General features: G+C 37.0%; 1 protein-coding gene across 6 annotated transcripts in view; it reads right to left on the bottom strand.

Annotated features, from left to right (window-relative positions):
- The window catches only part of CHD7 (chromodomain helicase DNA binding protein 7), a 187,821-nt gene that overhangs the window by 48,444 nt on the left and 117,529 nt on the right, over positions 1–21,848 (bottom strand). For all 6 annotated transcript variants that reach the window (XM_024251193.3, XM_024251195.3, XM_024251194.3 and 3 more), the window contains exons 5-8: positions 18,607–18,744; positions 17,516–17,581; positions 10,862–10,917; positions 2,677–2,791 (exon numbers count right to left, since the gene is read on the bottom strand). In XM_024251193.3, coding sequence (XP_024106961.2) covers positions 2,677–2,791; positions 10,862–10,917; positions 17,516–17,581; positions 18,607–18,744 — 375 coding nt within the window. The remainder of the gene's footprint in view (positions 1–2,676; positions 2,792–10,861; positions 10,918–17,515; positions 17,582–18,606; positions 18,745–21,848) is intronic.

Here is a 21,848-nt window from a genome sequence, read left to right as displayed (position 1 = left end):
AGTTCAAGACCAGCCTGGCCAACATGGTGAAACCCCGTCTCCACTAAAAATACAAAAAATAAGCTGGGCATGATGGCGGGTGCCTGTAATCTCAGCTACTCGGTAGGCTGAGGCAGGAGAATCGCCTGAACCCAGGAGGCGGAGGTTGCAGTGAGCCGAGATCGCACCACTGCACTTCAGCCCAGGTGACAGAGGGCGACACTCTGTCTCAAAAAGGGTTATAGACTAAGCCATACCCAAAAGAAGTTAGGGTCAGAGAAGTTTCAGATGTTAGAAAACAAAAGACACATTTTATTATGTGCACCTCTCAATTAACTTATCAATAATATAACTGCATTAAAATATTTTGCAAAAGGCAAACTAGAAGTCACTTAGACACCATTCTTATTCCTTGAATTGCAGGTGGAAAAGATAAGCAGTTCAGTCATCATCCGCTCAAGAACAACAAACTTTCCCTGGCTACTCGGCCCTCTTAAAACACCCAGTTGGGAAGCTTTGAACCATGAATTATGAAACAAAAAGCAGAAACACAAACATATGTCTCAACTACCTCAGGCTTTTACACAGAGGTTGATTAGTAAGGCAAAAAAAAAATCCATTGAAATGTTCAATTAATATAAAGTATTAGTATATTAATGCACTGGCTTTTCAAAAGCTTCTAGACTTAGGTAAACACATGTGTTATCCATGTACAGCAGAAACACTTAAACTTTCCCAAAACTAGGTTTTGATGGCAAAAACTCTCTTTAGGAAAACTTGTTCTTAAACATGAGCTTTCATAGTCAGTGCTGAATTAAAATCCTTAACTTTTCCTAAACATTTCTACCCTTTAAGTGAGTAATCTGCGGCATCACACATGTGATGAAATTTCCAGTCTAAATGTTTTTGAATAGAGATTTTTAGTTGCAGCAGGCTTGTAAGGCAGCCTAAGGAGAAACAAAGAATGTAAAAGCAGCTGAAACTGAAAATCTCAAAGCAGTACAGCCATGGAACACCTGAAGCCATGATCACGTATGGGATGAAACAAACGGGGGTGTGTGCATTTTCATGTATAAAAGAGAGGGAGGAAGGGGATTGCTATCCTTCTCTGCTAACTCCCACTCAGGACAGAAGCTAAGATTTCTAGCTGCCAAGTTACCAGGTAAATAATGTACATTCAACCTGGGTATGTGTAGCTAGGGCTAGGCACAATTTCCTAAAGACAGTGTGACTACAGGAGACAGAATACAAATAAACTTAATAAACACGACCAGGATTTAGGGATGGGGGGAAAGCTACCATTGTGCTTTTGCCTGTCTCCCTCCCCCTGGCCCACAGAAAAGGTCAGCAGAACACAGGGTGTCTCTTTCTAAAAGGAGGCTAATGATTTCAGGTCATCCAATGTCACAAAAATTTAACTCTGGTTTCATTAAGAAGGGCATGAAAAATAGAACCTCATAGCATTGTCCTCAAAATCAAATATTAAGATTCTTTCTTCAAAAGAATTTTCCTCCAAGTTCTTCTGAAGAATCTTCTTAATATTCTCCAAGATCTATGAATTGAGTCACATTCGAGTAACTCCATTCCACTCAGTCCTAACCACCGCACTGCCAAAAATGCTGCACACTCAGTGCCAGGGGTAGTGATGAAGACACGTGTCCAGTAAAAGAACAACCACATGATCTCCCATCGAATGCAGACTTTACCATAGGCCACTTGGGATCATGGAAATCAGATCCCAGAAGAACACAGACTTGTTACCTGATAGTATAAGGATTTTATGACATAAAAGTACTAAGTGCTCTTCTGTCCCACTTTCCTTCATCTCCAAAAAGGGGTGGCAGTACAAAGTACGTTGTTAAACAGATACTATTTTGCATCAAATTGTACGCTTCTTTTACATAAAGTCTACATTCTGTCAACTCTTTTATGAAAAGAGGAACTAATAAATCAGCAAGTCTTATCTTTCAATGTTAGGGTTTTTCTTTTATCTACTTGAGGCTGTAAGTGAAACCAAATTGGCGATCAAAAGTCCAGAGACCCTAGTAAGCAGCTTGTGAAAGCACTTTTTAAAAAATGTAATTGACTATACTGCGGAGGCAGAGGGCAGAACTAGCACTTCTAGTAAATGCAGATGTTCTTCCCTGCCCTAGGTATTGCTGTATTTCTATACTGATACCTGGGATAAAGGGACACAGGCAAAGATATTATTACCAGTTTCTATACTACAGAACAGCATTTGCGAAAATGAGTTTAGTGAAATCTCTGTGATTAGGCATTGACTTCAACAAAAGAAATTTGCCACATACTTTCCCCAACAGAAGTTAAGCTTTTGTATCTTAGAACTTGTACTTAACATTTACTGTAGATTTCTTAACCTGCTAAATCTCAATAGAACTTCTGTCCACTTACTTAATTTCATCGTCTACTAACTGTACTTTCGTTACAAGATTTTTATCATACCATCACCGCTATTTCCACATAATATCATAAGGACCCATATCTTCTAGCCTAAGCAACAGGAAGAATGAGAAATTTCCTGTTTACAAATTTGTTAGCAAGAACGAGTTACCAATATGCAAGTTAACAGCACCAAATGAGACTAACTAGTTTTTCTTAATTCATGGAACTAAAATTTTAAATTTAGAACATTTTAACAAAGTAAATACGTTGGAAAAGTAAGCAGGTATTTCGTACCTCTGAAAGGAACTTGTTCTGGCCCTGCTTTGCCTTAAATCGTTTAATTTTTTGCTGAATTCTCTTATCTTTTTCCAGATCTTCTATAGATGCCCACTGACAATGAAGATAAGAGCTGAAAGAACAAAACAATATCCTTGAAATATGTAGAATATAATTAATCCTTTATTATGTCTTATTCAAAAAAGTCAACTAAACAGATAATTAAAATAACCTGCTTAATTACTCATTAAGGCTGCTGAGCAACATTTAATATACCCACTACTGTTTAGAATAAGAAGAGAAAATCAATATTAGTGCCTAAAATTTGCCTTCTGTCCTAAGCCTCCAGCTCTCTTACCTGCTACCAACAGAGAGAGAGAGAGAGAGACAGAGACAGACAGAGACAGACAGAAGAGAGAGAACAGCCTAATAACAAACTATTTCCATAAGTGAATGGATTATACTTCAATATAAAATTAGCACTACAGGGTGGCCTTAATTCTGAATTTATACTTTGAACCTCTTATCATTGAGATATAGGTTTTTATCAAGTTAAAATAATTCAAATTTAAAATAGCAGTTTCTTTGGAGATAAGAGGTGTAGGGTGCCCTAGAGTCATCCAAGGCCTATCATACTGGTCCCAAAGGGAAACCTAACCTGGTCCTTCTAGAAAAATCTAGGAGGAAAGAACCACTGTCTGCTCCTGGAACACTGGGCCACGCCCCTCACCAGCTCCTTATCAGTTCCTGGTCTCCCAGGCTGTGTTCCTCCAGGCTTTCTACAATGATATCCCTTGGTCCCCTGTGAATGTTTCACTTACTATCATCTATACCTGCACTGGGCAAACCTCCTCCCCTCAAGACTCCCCACCCCCTCCTCTGAGCATGTATGGTGTCTTCCCTCACCTGAACTGGAATACATTTGCACTTCCCTTTTCTTCTCCAACACTCACAGGTACACAGTTAATGTTTTATGGCAACTCTGACATTCTTTTGCTTAGTTCTTCAATATTCTTTTGTCCCATCACCCTCTCCCTGCCCCTCAAATAGCCTTGAGAGCCTCTTATTTCTCTTTCTGGTGACAATATTAAAAAGAAATTATATCTTGAATATATATACCCCTTTCAGAATCAACATACTAGTACTCTTAGAAATTGTGCTTTAGTTCACAGAAGTCAGAAGTTTAAAACAAGAAAAAGTAAAAACAAAAATTACACAACCATTAAAAATTTTTCAAAAATGATTCATGATATAGGAAATGCTTATGATATTAAGTAGCACATAACTGATAATCATGCCTAATGTGATTTGCAAAGATAGGACTCATTTAGTCCTTCTATAATTGAGGGAGAAAAGGATTTTAAATACATATGACTTATATAGCTATGAACTGATATAAATGCTGTCTGTACACACACACAGAAAACAGACTAGATGAAATTGCATCAAAATGCTAATACAGGTTCCAAATCTGAAAATCCAAAATTCAAAATGCTCTAAAACTCGAAACTTTTTGAGCACCAACATGATACTTGAAGTAAATGCTCAATGGAGCATTTTGGATTTCAGATTTGGGATGCTTAACCACTAAAGCATAATGCAAATATTCTAAATTTGAAAAAATCCAAAATCCAAAACACTTCTGATCTCAACCATTCCAGATAAGGGATACTCAACCTGTATTTATTATTTCTGGGTGATAGGACTGCAAGTATTTTATTTTCTACTTTCAACTTGTAGTTTCCAAATTTCCAATAAATAATATGCAACACGGTCATAATCAGAAACACATATTATACAAGGCAGGCAGATCACCTGAGGCCAGTAGTTCGAGACCAGCCTGACCAATATGGTGAAACCCCAACTCTATTAAAAATACAAAAATCAGCTAGGCCGTGGTGGCATGTGCCTGTAATCCCAGCTACTCAGGAGGCTGAGGCGGGAGAATTGCTTGAACCCCAGAGGTGGAGGTTGCAGTGAGCTGAGATCGCGCCACTGCATTCAAGCCTGGGCAACAGAGGGAGACCCTGTTCCCCCTGCCACACACATACAAAAAGAAACACATATTATAAAAATAATCTGCTCTAGTCTCCAAATTATTTGACAGAAAAAGGCACATGTGCAGTCAGTCAGTTAGTATTCTTGTCTTGGCTGAGGTGCAAAAGCTTTCAAAGCACCACCCGTGTAGCCTTGAACTGGACACAAGCATATAAGCAAGTGGCTCCAGCCCTGCTTTATCTGCTATAAACTCGGATGAAATTTTTCAGTGTGACTCTGCTTTCTAGACTCTGATGATAACCCATTCCGGAGGCTTAGGAAGAAGAGGAAGGAAGAATAAAGGGTCAAAAATAGACTGCTTTGTCTTAATAGATAATTAAGGCAAGAAAACGTTCTAACTGGACTAGAACTAAAATATTTTTTAAAAGTTATGAAGAAGTAAATATTATGAAGCTAATAAGAAATAATCTGAACTAGGCCCTACAGATAATACAGTTTATGGTCACTTTAGAAAACAAAATTTCATTTAAAAATGTAACTACTCTTTATGAAACAGGTATATATTTATACCTAATCTTGACAGTTAAAAAAAAAAAAAAAAGAAAGAGCATATCCCTTACCCATATCAGTGCAAAGTGGTAAATATTTATATTTATAATACTTATAAATATTTATAGTTATAAATAAATATAAGTAAAATATTAACAAACACAACTCCACATCACATTAAGAAAATAATATGTCATGACCAAGTAGTTACTTATTTCAGGAATGCAAGGTTGGTTCAACATTAGGAAATTCACTAAAAATACACAATATTAATATACCTAAGGAGAAAAATCACACAATTATTTCTATTGACACTGAAAAAACATTTGACAAAATTTAACACCCATAATGGATTTTTTAAAACTTAGGAAGATAGGAACTGATAGGTATTTTGTTAACACATATTTGAAGATTTTAGTTCTAAAGACAGGATCTTACTAAATGATGAAACACTGCAGTTTTCCACAAAAATCAGAAAGCATGGATACCTACTATCTCCACTATTATTCAATATTGTATTTGAGGTTATTAGCCAATGTCACTGACAAGTCAAAACAATAAGAAACACAATAATTAGAAAATAATAAGTAAAGCTATCTCTGTTTGCAGATTATATGATCAGGTACCTGGAAAACCCTAGAGAATCAATTAGAAAACTAATTCAAATAATAAAATAATCCAGCAATGTAGCAGAATATAAAATTAGCATACAGAAGCCAACAAATTGTCTTCATTCACAACAACAATTACCAATAAGGAGATATGTTAGAGAAAACCTCTTTCACAATACCAACAAAGATAAAATACTTAGCAATAAATTTAATTAAAAATGTGTACAATTTGTATAAGAAAATATTTAAAACTCCTACAAGACACAAAAGTAGAACTGGACCAACTGAAAAGACATCATTTTCACACTGTGTAACTCAACATCATACATTTGTAAATCTAACACAATGTAAATAAATAAAATGCAAACAGGCATTTATATGGGGCTAAACAATACTAAATTTTATATATAAAAATAAACATGCAAGAATATCCTGGAAAGCATTAACATAGAAAAGCTACTATGGAAATAAGATCTACCAGATATTAAAATACACTATAAAGCCTCCCTAAGCAAACAGTGTGATACTGGCTTATAAATAGACAAGCAGTTCAAAGGCATAAAGTACAGATAAAGAAAAATAAAAAATAAATAAATAAATAAAACTTTAGGACATAATGAAGTTTGGATCTCAAATCACTGAGTCAAAAATGGACTCTTTTTTTTTTTTTTGAGATGTAGTCTCACACTGTCGCCCAGCTGGAGTGCAATGGCGCAATCTCGGCTCACTGCAACCTCTGCCTCCCGGGTTGAAGTGATTCTCCTGCCTCAGCCTCCCAAGTAGCTGGGATTACAGGTGCCCGCCACCATGCTCAGCTAATTTTTTGCATTTTTAGTAGAGATGGGGTTTCACTATGTTGGCCAGGCTGGTCTCAAGCTCCTGACCTCATGATCAGCCTGCCTCAGCCTCCCAAAAGTGCTGGGATTACAGGCATGAGCCACTGTGCCTGGCCAAAAATGGACTCTTTAATAATGGTGCTAGAACAATAATTGAAAAAGAATTAAATTAGAGCCATGACTTACACAATACACAAGAATAAACACCAAATGGATCAGGCACCTAAATAGATAAAATGAAACCACAAGGAAAGCATGGACAAATTCCTCTGTAATCTGGATACAGGGAAAGGCTGGCTTTCTAGCTATGACACTAAAGCTAGAAACAATAAAAGAAAAAATTGATAAATCTGACTGTACAAAAAATTTTAATGGGCAATGCAATAAACACCGTGAAGTCAAAAGACAATCGAAACTGAGAAAAGATAGTTGCAACATATAACCCAAGATAAAGAACTAATATCCCTTATATATAAAGAGCTCTTAAAAGTTGAGAGGAGCATGACAGAAAATGAGCAAAAGACACAGACAACTGACAAAGCAAGACGTAAAAAGTGGCCATTAATCTTATGAAAAGGTGTTCTTATTCACAATAAGAGAAAATGCTAATTAAAACCTCAACTGAAATACAATTTCTTACAAAAATTAAAAAGTAAAACAGCACACTATATTAGAAAGGTTGTGGGGAAATAGGTGTTTGCATACGTTGTTGACAGGAACATAAATTCATACAACATGAAGGAAGGGAATTTGGCAATATCTCTTAAAAATACATACATGTTTGCCTTTTGTATCTAGCAAACCCACTTCTGGGAATTCACCTGGAAGCCATGCCTCCAACAATTTGAAAATATATAGATATGTATGAGAATATATATTGTAGCATTATCTGTAATTGGAAAACATCAGAAGCCACTTACACACCCACATACACAGGAGGCTAGTTGAATGGTTATGGCAGTCATGCAATGGAATATTATACAGCTGAAACAAAGAATGATGAGGACCCCTATGAACAGATGTAGAGTGATTTCCAGGAGGTAGTGGGAAAAAAGCAAAGCACAAAAATGTACTAACAGTATACCAATTTCTTTTTTTGTAAGAAGGAAGAGGAAATTATACCTGCATGCTCATGCCAAAAATTACAGAAAGGATAAACCTGGGATTAGTAAGGAAGTAAGCAGGAATGGGGTGGAAAGGGAGGACTACACTTCTTTTGTGTATAGTTCTGACTTTTGTAACATATTAATATTTCACAAACTTGAAAAACAATAAATAAAAATCAACAAGCGGGGGCTAAAACGGAATACAAATACAAACCAAAACTAAACAAACACATTGTGTATCAAATAAATCATGAGGCCCCAACCTTTTTGGCACCAGGGACCAGTTTCGTGGAAGACAATTTTTCCACAGACTGGGGCGGGTCCTTGGTGGAGGGCAGTTTGGAATGAAATGGTTGCACCTCAGATCAGGCATTAGTTAGATTCTCATAAGGAGCACAAAACCTAGATCCTTTGCATGCACAGTTCACAACAGGGTTCACGTTCCTATGAGAATCTAATGTTACGCTGATCTGACAAGAGGCAGTGCTCAGGTGGTAATGCTCAGTTGCCTGCCGCTCACCTCCTGCTGTGCGGCCAGGTTCCTAACAGGACACTGACCAGTACTGATCCATGGCCTGGGGACTGGGGACCCCTGAAATAAATAACAAACCACACTGGTGGGGTAGGAAAAGAGAATAACCAACCCAAGGAAATTTTGGATAAAGTTTTAGTCCCTATGCCCTCAAACTAAAGACAAAAAGCTAACCAAATATAGGCTTCTTTGTCACAGAAATATGGGCTAGTAACTCTGAAATCACTTCCTATATATGTTAGGACTGACAAAAAAGTAAATATAAAAAATAAGAGAGCCAGGTTTATTCTGGTTGAAGAAGGGAATTACTAATATTAAAGGGGAAAGGAGAGAACGAACCCTGAGCTGCTGGCATAGTAATGGAAGTATCAATATATAGGCATTGTTTTTGCTGTTGTGTTGGAGAGGTAGGTAAATATGTGTGTGTATATAATAAACAGATAAGTGTGTGTGTAACTCGATACACACACACACACACACACACTCTCTCTCTCTCTCCCAGTCCTATCCACTGAGAGGGACTAGAAGTAACAATTCCTCAGCAACAAGGAGCACACCTAAAGCCCAAATCTTGGTTTCTCAACACCCCTCCTTCACTGAAAACAACCAAGCCTTCTTGGAGAAGTAACTGATTCCATAACTAAAACAGGGAAGTTATAAGACGAGCCTGGAACATCCTCTGGCGCCAGAAAGCAAGAAAGTGTTCAAAGAAAAATGGGGACAAGGCAAAAAGACAGAAGAGCCAGTCTGAAGGGGCTCCCACTGGCCAAATCTGGGATAATGTGGGCAAAGTAAATACTACAACAGTAAAGAGTTATTATCCCTTGAATAAAATGAGAAGCCACAAGTCCGCTCAGCTATAAATTAACAAATGGACAAGAGGGTAAAGCTCTTCCTTACCATAAAAACCCAACCAATCAATGTAGAAGAAATGATGGAATTAGTAAATCACCCCTTAGCAACCATTACCATATTTAAGTCTTAAAGTATCTTTCCGGAAGATACACATTAACTACAAAAAGAAAAACAGAAATTCTTTGTACTATTTTTACAATTTTTCTATAAATGTGAAATTGTGTCCAAATATAAGGCTAACAAAAACTCTTAGTTTTATGGAAATCTTAATTTCTCTTAGCTCTCAATAATGACAGTCAGCAAAGCTATTTTTTTTTTTTTTCAAAACTCCCTTTACCTCATCTCAAATGACTTTTGAGGAGGGCTAGAGTCTCCTGGTCTGGCACTGGCACCTGGTCAGGAACTCGGAGCCCATCTCTGGGGTCACTAACAGGCTGACTGGAAGGAGGCAGCTCAGGCCTCACTGTCACACACTGATCTGGAGGTCTCTCTGGTAGTGCCATTATTTTGGTGATTGATATTTGAACTCCTTTGCTCTTGTTTCAATTTGGTAAATCTACAAGGGAACTCTCTCCCTCTGATTTACTTAGTTTACCTCCTCCTTACCATAGGAAATCGTGTTGTAGGCATAATTTCCACATGTGTAAACTGACATGCTCTGAGGACAAAAGAATGACGACAGTTAACATTTTCCGAGCATTTTTAAAATTGTCAGACTGTATTTCATTGAACTCTCATGATAAAACTGATAGAGACTTCTTTATCTTTTTACTTGATAAAAGGTTTTACTTACAACTTCTTCAGAAGTACATCAATTTATTTACAGTGCCAACTACAACAAGAGAGAATGATAGAAAACCCATGGCACCCGATGCTTTCATTTTTCTAGGGTGGGGTAAATTTTCCGAGGCTGTTTGCACAGCAACTCACAAAAGCCTCTCTTTAAAGCCCTAAGAATGTATTAATATGGTGGTTTAGTTCTTTGCCTTAAAAGGGGTAAAAAAAAAAAATTTAATGTTTACATTATCAATGAACATTTTTGTCCTTGTTCTATGATTGTTATTTAGGTTACAAAATGGCCTCAGTCTTCTTCAGCAGAATGACTGCTGACTCTGAAAACATCCTAGCTCATCACAATGTCTGTCTGGGCCAGGTGTACTGCTTAAAACAGAATCTATAAGGACAACAACTCACTGTGTTTTTCAATTCAGATTTTTAAGTTATGAATTCAAATCTACTAAATAAATATCAGAAACAAAAACAGATAAAGCCATAACTCACTGCATTTTAGAACCTGAGTGATGTCATGGTTCTCTAGAGCTTTCATTCCACAGGAGAGTTCTTGTGTCTAGGGCCTCACACACTATGCACAGGTGAAGGGACGAAGTGTAGCCCCACAGGGTAGAATTCATGATCAGAGGACAGGGAAATACTGCTTTATTCATTTTTCTATTATTGTAGAAGTTTTTATCCTCTCTAACAAAATACGTATTGGTTATACACAGAAATTAGTCAACTTTTACACCAATTACACATTTTCCAGGAAAATTCATAAAATATCAAACATACAAAAGTTGGTTAAAAAATGGCCTCCCAGGCCATGATGACTAAAGAAATCATACCAAAGTTTCTTAATTTCCCAACTTAAAAAAAAATGGTTGTTTACTGCTTGGAAAATACAGCCCCCCATTAAAAACAAAATCACAATTTACTTACAAGTTTTTGTATTTCACATAGAATTCCTCAATTTCTACCTCCTCTCCAGATTCCTTCTGCAACAAAAGAAAATTTCAGGCACATATTTAAAACCATCTACTAGAATATTTTAAAAGTAATGATTTACTCCCATATGAGCACAAAATAGGACTGAAAAGAGCAGCACAGGACCTTCACGTAAGATGAGCACTCTGTGCACTGGGAGGTGGCCAGGGCCACGAAGACTGCCACACTCAGGCCCATGCACGCACCTCTGCTCAACGTGCGAGAGCTTCTAAGACATGAATCACTTTAACTCCTCCCTAACCACATGCTGCTTCATTCACAACAACCTGACCCCAAATTTGGCCTTCTGCCAAACCCACAGTGTTAAGTAGACGCCAAGTGTACCATTTTCTCAGGCAGCAGCCAATTAGCAACTGCTCTCCTGAATGCCATATGTATTATTTTTGGCTGCCTCATGGCAACTTTACATTGTGGGTTTTGTAATGTTTTAAAATATTTAAAAGACATTTATTTCTCCATATACTTAATAACTCTAAACAAGAAACCATATAAAAGTAAACCTTGTTCTTATGCTGTAATTTCAGTGCATCACTATTCATAGTCTTAGTTTCACTCAATGGTACAATTAAAATCTCTCAGACAAGATGTCTCACACACATAGCAGCCAAATAAAATTAACACTCCAAATACTACATTTAGGTAAGGTTAAAATTGTGATACATGTCAGCCAAATCAAGAGTTTTCAGTAGTAAGATTATCTATAATATCTCCCTTGATCCTACCTGCTGTAGTATATGCAGAAGATAACGTTCAGATGATATTTTTGGCATCTCTTTTTATTCCCCTTTTGGTTTTAGGCTGTTAAACAAGTCATAATATGTAATTTCCTTCTGGAACATTTGATCAGATAAATCAGGGATCTAAAATATAAACACCACTTACAGATGTTTGGGGATTGCTTTTACACTCTTACAAGAGACCCCAAGCCTGCCTCAAGGGTCATGTACGGCTGTTCAGCCACCTCCGAAATGCTTCGAAGAAAATCAAGGCAAGTAGGAACATGGCAAAGAACAAACAAAAGAGCAAAGCCTTCTACTGGATAACAGACTGGCACAGATCTGTTCAAAGGTACTAGTCCCCTCAATCTCCGACCTTCAAACTATTTTCAAATATTGTGAACTTAAACTTTTCTTTGAAATTCTCACTTACAACAGTTAAACCTAATTTTTTTTCTTTCTTTTCTGAGATAGGATTTACTTTGTCACCCAGGCTTGAGTGGAGTGGTGCAAACATGGCTCACTGCAACCTCAACCTCCCAGGCTCCAGCAATCCTCCTGCCTCAGCAACCCCTGCCCCTCCCTACCACCTCCCCAAGTAGCTGGGACTACGGGCACACACCACCACGCTCAGCTAATTCTGTATTTTCTGTAGGCTGGGTTTTACACCATGCTGCCCAGGCTGGTCTCAAACTCTTAGGCTCAAGCAATCCCCCCGTCTCAGCCTCTCAAAGTGATGGGATTACAGGCATCAGCCACCACACCCAGCTAAACCTATATTTTAAACAGTTTTGGCCTGTCTAGAAATCATCAAGAAGGAGTCTGGATATGCAGGAGTGGTCAATATCTATTAATATCTGGTTGTGCCATCATGGATCTATGAAAGGTGATACTTATAAAGCATTATTTTAAACCAATGTATTCAGAACATCTTCTATGTCATAAACTTTTAGTTATCCAAAATAAAAAGAAATGTTTGTTGGATGGCTTCAAGAAGCAGCAACATAAATGGAACATGGAATTAATTTATAAATAAATACTACCAAGTTCAAGTGGCAATCCATCCAAGACCCACCCTACTTTTTTCTCTCTAGCCTTAATATTTCCCCATTCTACTCCCTTTTTTTGAGACAGAGTCTTGCTCTGTCACCCAGGCTGGAGTGCAGTGGCGCAATCTCGGCTCATTGCAAGCTCCGCCTCCCAGGTTCACGCCATTCTCCTGCCTCAGCCTCCTGAGTAGCTGGGACTACAGGCCCCGCCACCATGCCTGGCTAATTTTTTTTGTATTTTTAGTAAAGACGGGGTTTCACCGTGTTAGACAGGATGGTCTTGATCTCCTGACCTCATAATCTGCCTACCTCGGCTTCCCGAAGTACTAGGATTACAGGCTTGAACCACCGCGCCCAGCCTCCCATTTTAAGATATATTATCTTTATATAGAACCAGACATTCCAGCAGAAAGACAAAAAGATGGTAGATGATCAGGGAAAAAGAGAAGCAAGGATGAAACTAGATCCTTTGATTCTTCACACAGCATTATCATGAAACTCAAATCAAGAATGGAACTCAAATGTCTGAGCTTTTGCCCTTCTGATAATAATAATATTTTTTCAATTTTGAAGGCATGTTCAAAACTATGTATCATTTATATAACTGATATATATGTTATAAATCATAAACAAGATTTATCATGTCTATGCTCATATTATTTCTCCTGATTCTGCTATCTGATCTTTTCTCCCATACTGTCCCTTTTCTTCTCATTCTAAATGGTGTCATCATCCCATAATTCTAAGAGGGCACCAAAACATACAGAATCAAATATTGAACAGTAAAAACAGTTTTTATTTTGTCTCAAGTCTGTTCCCAGAAAGCTCTGACTCTTACAGCCATGTGCCCCCAACTCTCATTACTACCCATTTTCTTGTCATGATCAGCTATTCCTCTGGGAACCTGCTGTGAAGATGCCTGACAAGAGAGTCTAGGGCTGCCTAGGAGGAACCAACTAGGTTCTGAAACTTCATTTAGCAGCACCTGGAGCTGGTACAGAATTGTCCCAGGGCCTGTTATCTTTTGGATGTTTCAGAATACAACACTTTGTTCTGTTTAATGGACCACACATATTGGATCACCACCTTCTTGCCCCTAAAACTATAAATAGAGCTGTTTTCCAACGTTCCTTTCATATAAATATGATCATGCTGACCTCTTTTCTTTTACTGAACAGTAAAACAATTTAACAAAAGTGTGTGAATTCATAAGCCCTCAGAAACATCATTTCAATTATTTACTAAATGGGAGGCAATTTGACCAGCCTCTGTCGACAGCTTCCCAAAACCTCTCACTTCTAAGCCCCATTTTCGGAAGCCATTCTACAATGGGCATAGGCAATGAATAACTAAGTCAAAGCACTATTCCCATACATACACACAACACTCAGATTTATTTCTTGAGCAGCTACCATTAAATTTAAGAACCCAGTAATATTATGAATTAAATAGAAGTTTTCTGAGAAATGTATATATCTTTTCATTAGATCCAAAATTAGTCTATGGAAATCCTTATTATTCATATGACATTTAAAGTTTCAAACATATTAAGCCATACTTGTCCCACTGTTCAAACAAACCAGAAACTTTGAGAAGGCAATAAATGAGTTCTCCAGCCACCTGGATTCTAAATAGCCACCCAGAGTCTAGGCCTAACTTAGGCCTTTCCTATGCATCCTACTACTAAATTAAGTAGTCACAGTCAAGAAACTAAAATAGAGCAAAAAAACAGAACATTTTGTCAAATAATACACAAAAGAATGAAAAAGCACCTCAATAAAGTTATCAATAAGGCGTGGGTATGAATCCCTTTTCACTTTTGGCCCAATCTACTGTATACTTTACTAGAGACACCAAATCACAGTTCACTTAGGGAAAAAATAAGGACATGATAATGGATGAGATTAAGAGTTTTGCCTTCTTTACACTCTAGGAGGCTCAACTAAATAATTAAAACACACACTCTGAAAATATGTCCTGTAGTTAACTTAAAGAAAAATAAAGAATTTTAAGGAATACAGTCACAATTCACTTTTGAAACTACTTTTGGCCTTCTGATACAAAAAAAAGGATTTGAATTATTCTCCAAAGATGAATGGCTCAAAGCAGAAACAGCTACAGGTTGACTAAACAAGGAAAACAAAATGATTAGCCTTTATACAATCCAAGTACCTACTCGTATATCTACCTCAAAATTCAAATAGGCACCAACTATCTCATGCAACTAGGTATCATAGACATTAACCTGGGTTTAGAACAACATAAATGCTTGAGCCACCCCTATTTAACATGAGGTGCTGACTTAGGGTGCCTCTGCCAGGTGAGTTTTATGTTTGCACAACTCCATGATAATGGATCAAGATGCTTCTCAGACCACAGTGATGAGGTCAACTGACTTTGAAAAACATGGAGTCTCCACTCTGGGTCAACACCATGCAGGGACAGGCTCTGAGAGCTCATAGCCAGTTTCTACAGTGCTGTCTGGCAGAGATAAAGACAACTTCTCACAGCCAATTATTAAATTATTCATGGTAATAAGAAACAGACCAGCAGGCATAGATCGAATCCACAAAAAGTCTCAAATTTCCTTTTGTTTCTATTTGCAACACTTTCTTCCATTGTTATTAAAGGTGATAACTAAAGTATCTACTTTGAGAATATTAGCAGTTTAAAAAGTTAGCACCTGTTAATGTTTAGTACCTTCTAATGAATTTTTTATTGCCCTTTAAGAAATACCAGTAACTGACAGGCAATTCCATGAGCTCCACATCTCTTCTTTATTTTAAATCATACCTCAAAGCATATCTCCCTTCCAGAAGAATTTTTTCCATTAATTTTCTCCAGCTTCAAATTCACCAACTCAACAAATGTCCACCCTCCTGTACAGTGATTTTTAATCTCCTATGATAAGACAAACCCAGTCATCGGTAAATGGTTAACAGTATCTATTCCTAAACCATGGGTACCTATCTTTAAAGGGTAGCTAAAGAGGAAAAGAAGACAAAAACCCTAAAGTGGGCAAAACAGAAAGAAAAAGCAAAGTTCTACATAATGTATAGTCTAAATAGCTCTGAATAATAGAGCTAATTATAATTTGCAACCCCTAAACCTGCTGAGTATGCCTGCTGAAGCACTATCAATTGAATGAAAATTAATATATCCCATCTAAACGACATGCTATTTACTCAAACAAGTCACTTCAATTCAGTGAAGGGGACTGTTCTTCAAAGCATGTCAAGTATTTAAATTTTACCATATATCTACAATTCATAAATTAGCAGTTCTAGAGTCATTAATAGGACAAAAATGCAACCTTCTAATGAGTTAAATAGTGCTTGTTTCCTACTTGAGCAGGTGGGAAATTTAATTCATCAGGAAATCTTCACATTCAAAGAGTCACCAAGATAGCCAGTCATTCCATACCCCGTATCCCCTATACTCAACTGGAAAACACCTTGACATATTGCTCTAAATTATTTTCTTATAAACTAGAGATGTATATTCCGATAAAAATTCATACCTTGAATCACACAATAGCAAAACAAACTATTGAAATGAAAGTAAAGAGAAGTTTACTGCTGGTGCAATAACATGTTCAAGGATCACTCAATAGCAGTATTTGAATAGTAATGGTTTCCTATTTGATAAGCCTGGGATCTCACTTTAATATAGGACTCTCACTGAGTCCTGTAAATCCTCCATTCCTCAACTCTCTTACTGGGAGATACTTTGTATACATTTTACTAAAAATAAACAACTTTAGGCAGGATGGCTCACACCTGTAATCCCAGCAGTTTGGGAGGCCAAGGCAGGAGAAATGTTTGAGCCCAGGAGTTCGCAGCTAGACCATGTCTTTATTATATTTTATTTTTTAATTTTTTAAAGTTTGTTTTACACGCTGAAACATGAAGTTGTAGTTCCACCCTTCTTGAAAGCAAATAAAAAGAAAAGAACTGTGTGGAACTGATAATGACTGAAGCTGCGACACAGACACCTCTGTTTAAAGGAGACTACCTCCTAGAGACACGAAAAACTGCATGTTGTAATACCTAAATGCACCTGCAGGTTTATATAATTATTCAAACTAAGCAAAGCATTTTCTCAAAGTGGGCTGTAAGAAGGGAGTTAGCTAAAACAGGGAATTTTCATCAGGAAAAGAAAACATGGTATGTCACTGGCATTTTTTGTTAAAGAGCATATGAGTACCTCAGTGACAAAGCTATCAGGCTAGTGACAGATACTTAGAGCTCACCTTTGCAGATGAACAGAAACTTTGAATAACTCTGAACTACTAAGTCAAAACTATTTTTTAAAATTACGCTGAAAATAGACCTGTATTTCACCTTTGCACTGGCAAGAAAAACATTAATGAATAATTCAATTGTATATGAGAAAATGTTACAAAACACATGCGAATACACCTACTTGCTAAAATGACAAACAGAATTTCCATCCTAACATGAAAGAGGGGGGAACCTTCCTGAGAGAGATTAGAAGTAAATTCATGTTTTGATTTTTATGAATAATATTTATGAAAAAGGCAGTCTACAACTCTGAAAGTCCCATACATTTATCTGGAGACTTATGAGTTTCTAGTCCACTCTGAATGGTGTAATAAAGCATTGACTGCTTGATATATTTTAATTTCATCGGGTGTCAAATATCCCAAAGATTCATACTGGGTTAATAAATTAGACAGGATTAGAAATATTACTAGAAGTTTTATTTTACAATATTATAATTTTAAAAGAAAATTACAAAGCCAACAATCCTGTAAGAGTCACATACACCTCACAGATTTTAATCGCTCCAATGGCACTCACCTGCTTTTTTACTGAACGACTGCTCATAATTTTTTCTACCACTGGGCCTTCTGCATCAACAGATTCCTAAAAAAAAAAAAAAGTCATGTGAATCAATCCAAATAGAAAACATCTCATCCTAAACTATAACAGCAAGAAATCATTCCCCTTCGCTACCACCTCCATACAAAGTTATCAGTGAGAAACATGACTGAAAGGAACAAAAATCTCACTCTACTGAAAGGCAAAAGGAACACTTGTGCTTATTATTACTCCATGATTATATGGTTTAATTACGTGGACCAGCCTAGGTCCCTAAAGCTAGAGAGCAATCAGAAATTCTAGCCACCAAGACAAAATAATCTCTGCACGTTAGCAGTCAAAAATATAACTTTTCTTCATCTATACCCATGGGGTAAATATACTCATCATTCTGCTATAGTAGGCATCTTTTATCTATGGAGATCACATAAAACCTTATGTAACAACTTAACATAGAACAAATTACCAAATAAAACGCAAAGGTGCATTTAATATACTTTTCAATGGGTTACCAGTTTGTTAACTAAAAGTACAGTAATGGTAAGAAAAAAGCATTATTTTTTTAAAAAAGATCTTTACAATAATCAATCCTACACTACCCATATTTTATACAAACTGTTTTATCCATCATTTACATTGCACAGAGAATAAAGTACACCCTGCTGGGTACTACAAGGCAGTAATTTCATAAAGGGGTTCTCACAGTGCCTAACAGCAGGAGACAAGCTTGAGTGGTTTATTAAAGTCCCAGAAGCCACAGCACTGAATTCTCAGAGGTATATTCAGCCTCCTTATATTCTAACTCTGACTCTTCCTCAGCATAGACCATTAATTCTCCAAAATTGTGTCAAATTACATATCACAGTCTTATATAAAAATAAATTGCAGTGAACAGGGCTTTTTAAAAGATACTGCTAAACAACAAATTTCCCATAGCACATTATCCAACATTAGGTGGATGTTCCCCTGCTGAAAGTCCAATGCTTCCATTGCACTTCTGAGATTGCAGCAATGAAATTTCCAGTCCATCTTTAAAATGCATCCATAAATCCCGCAGATCTGGTACTAACCTGCTGTTCTGACTGCGAGGTGTTGGAGGGGGAATCCCTCCCAGCAGCATCTGCATCATCTGCCTCCTCATCAGAAATCTTGAACTCCAGGTCTTCAGTGTAGCGCTTTCTCTTCACCTGTCTGCTGGACCGTCTCTTCTAAAACAAAAACCCAACACAGTGGCCTTGAAATTAATGATTAAAAAGAAAAATGTGGCCGGGTGCGGTGGCTCACACCTATAATCCCAGCACTTTCGGAGGCCGAGGCGGGCGGATCACAAGGTCAGGAGATTAAGACCATCCTGGCTAACATGGTGAAACACTGTCTCTACTAAAAATACAAAAAAAATTAGCCAGGTGTGGTGGCAGGCGCCTGTAGTCCCAGCTACTTGGGAGGCTGAGGCAGGAGAATGGCGTGAACCCAGGAGGTGGAGCTTGCAGTGAGCTGAGATTGCGCCACTGCACTCCAGTCTGGGCGACAGAGCAAGACAGTGTCTTAAAAAAAAAAAAAGAAAAATGTTCTTTATAATGGCGCAGAGTGGAAGGATGAATTTTTTTTAATTAATCTTAAGGAAAGGGTGATAATGCTAATCCTATAAATGATGTGAAAAGATCACAGTAGTAACAAATACAATAGAAATTGGTGGAAATCTGGAGTCAGACGCCTGGGACAGCTGTAGCCCTGCCACTCCCAGCTACGTGTCCTTCAACTGGGAAAATGGAAATGACAACAAATCTGGTTCTCACTCAGTCAGTATGTCCATCAAAAGTTGCAGCAATACTGGAGCTGGCTAATGAATCTATAGGGGTTCATTATACTACTCCCTCTACCTATGTACATTTTAACATTTTTCCCATATAAAAAGTCCAAAAAAAAATCAGTGCATTAGAAGATAATCTGTAAATTACAAAGTTCTATACAAATATTGTTATAATACTATCCAAGGTGCCCCAGATATTTCAGGCCATTTTAAATAAAAGGTTTTTGTATTTTAATCTTGATCCTAAAAGAAATACTCTGAAAATTTCTGAAGAGATGAAGGGTTAAATGGCAAAATTCATAATGAATGACTATGAAAAGTAATTTTACTTTTTAAAATATAATGTTTTTACCATATTTTTACTTTTTTTTTTACCATATTTACTTTTTAAAATATAAAATATAAAAATACCATATTTACTTTTTAAAATATAATGTTTTTACCATAGTGGTTAAAATTAAAAAGATTGGTAATAGCCAGTATTAGCAGGATTACTGGCAAACTGGGTATTCTGACCACAATCCTGTGGTCAAAATGCAACCCACACAGTCCTTGCAGGACAATGTGGTCCTATCTATCAAAACTTAAACATGCAGACCTTTGACTCACTACTTTCACTTCCAGGAAGTTTGGGAATATCTGCAAGATAAATTGTAAAATAAGAAGAAAAAGAAGCCACATAACAAGTAGCAGCTTAAGATTCTATTTAAGATAAATAAAAAATGTTGTGTATCTATTTAGATGTGCAGTTCATCAATATATTAACTTAAGACAAAAAGATTGTATATTTTGTTTACTTCTCTATGCCTCAATGAGTATTTGCTAAAAGATGAATGTATATGTGTATGGCTTTAAATAAGGAATCTGAAACGACACATAACAGATTATTAATAGCTATAAAGATGGGGAGAGAAGCGAATGGAACAGAACAAGAGGTTCTGAACTCTTCAGAATAATTCTATATTATTTAACTGTTTTGTCAAAGAATTCATTTTGGAAGCTAATTAAAAATAAGGAGAAATAACCTTTTTATTCATATATGTATGTGAAATCTAAATTTGGAAATGACACATGTAAAGTTTTAAGCTGCTAATGAATTCAAGAATATTACAACCTATGGAATGAGTTTGCAAAGCACATAGAAGAAATAAAAATATTGAGGAAAATTTTGACACAAAATTTTTTCTAAGAATTATGAAATAAAACTTTTTGAAGAGTCTCATGAATGTTAAAGTTGAGACAGTAAGGCAGAGAGAGGCAAAACATCCATTGCGTGCACCTAAGGCAAGACAGGCACTACCATCTCTCAAGTCAGGATGAACACAATCCCAGTACTTTTCCCCAAAGAGTGGGACTGATTGATTTTAATCTTAAGTTTATGTTCTCCCTGCTCTTAAAAAGGGATCTGAGACAGTTCACAATACGAACTCGGTATAATATGACCATCAAATAGATTGTTAGATACTGTTAGCTCCAAGCCACACACAGCTGTGGCCACAGAGGTGCAAAGTACTTTTCTGATGTAAGACCATTCTAGAAAAAGTTTATTAAGAGACTTCCTTGTGGCTTACATGGAGGGAGTAGTGACATGGGCCAGAGGTTCCTCCTGGGACCCTCCTCTACAGGACAAAGCTTTGGCACTGCCCAGATCAATCCCAGGTGGAGGAAACAGAGATTCCAGCAGAGTATTCCGCCATCTGCAATCCTTCCCCACATCTCAGGTGGCAATTTGACCTCGTAAGTCCTAGAGCTAAGTGCTCTTGTTTGAACTTGCCCCGACTCTTATCATGTGACCTTGGACAAGTAATTTTGTGGACCTTGGACTCCTGGTCTGTAGAATGGGATTAATGACAATAACTACCTCATATGAATACCATGAAGATCGCATAAGGGAATTCATTCAAAGCTTTTAGAACAGTACATGGTACATAATGTGAGATGTAATTAGTAGGACTAAAGTCATCATTAATCAGCTCCAGCTTTCCAAAGAAAAATGGCCCAGTTACCTTGTACAGCTTCCCTTTTCTTTCCAAAGCTGACCTACTTCCTCTTACTCTCATGCCCACTGTACCATTCCTCACTCCTGGACCACCAATTTCTTCAAGATATAAACGGCCATTATCAAGAACAATTTTAATACTGCAAAATTTACCATAACATGTTGTATTTCATTTGATATGTCAATTTAACTCAATTTAAATGGATTCATTTACATTTCCATCTTTATGCCATTCCAGTAAGGAGCAATGTGCTCCTAGTGATCTACCTGCAATGTTTCATCAGGTTTCCCTGCTTAAGGCCCCCCTGTCATAGTGTTGTGCCATATAAGTAACTGGATAGGCTCTAAGACAAATCCACTTTATGCTAAATCCCACACTGATGTTAAAGAAGGGTTCCATCCAGTACAATAAGACAGGATGCTTTCTTCTTTTTAAATAGAAATTTATGAGTTGGTAAGTATAACTTTTAAAATGTAAGTTCCTCCTCATATCAACTTTGTGA

Source organism: Pongo abelii, chromosome 7 (genome assembly GCF_028885655.2).
Source record: "Pongo abelii isolate AG06213 chromosome 7, NHGRI_mPonAbe1-v2.0_pri, whole genome shotgun sequence".
Classification (NCBI taxonomy): domain Eukaryota; kingdom Metazoa; phylum Chordata; class Mammalia; order Primates; family Hominidae; genus Pongo; species Pongo abelii.
The sequence above is the reverse complement of the archived record's forward strand: the minus strand, read 5'-3'. Positions and strand labels throughout refer to the sequence as shown.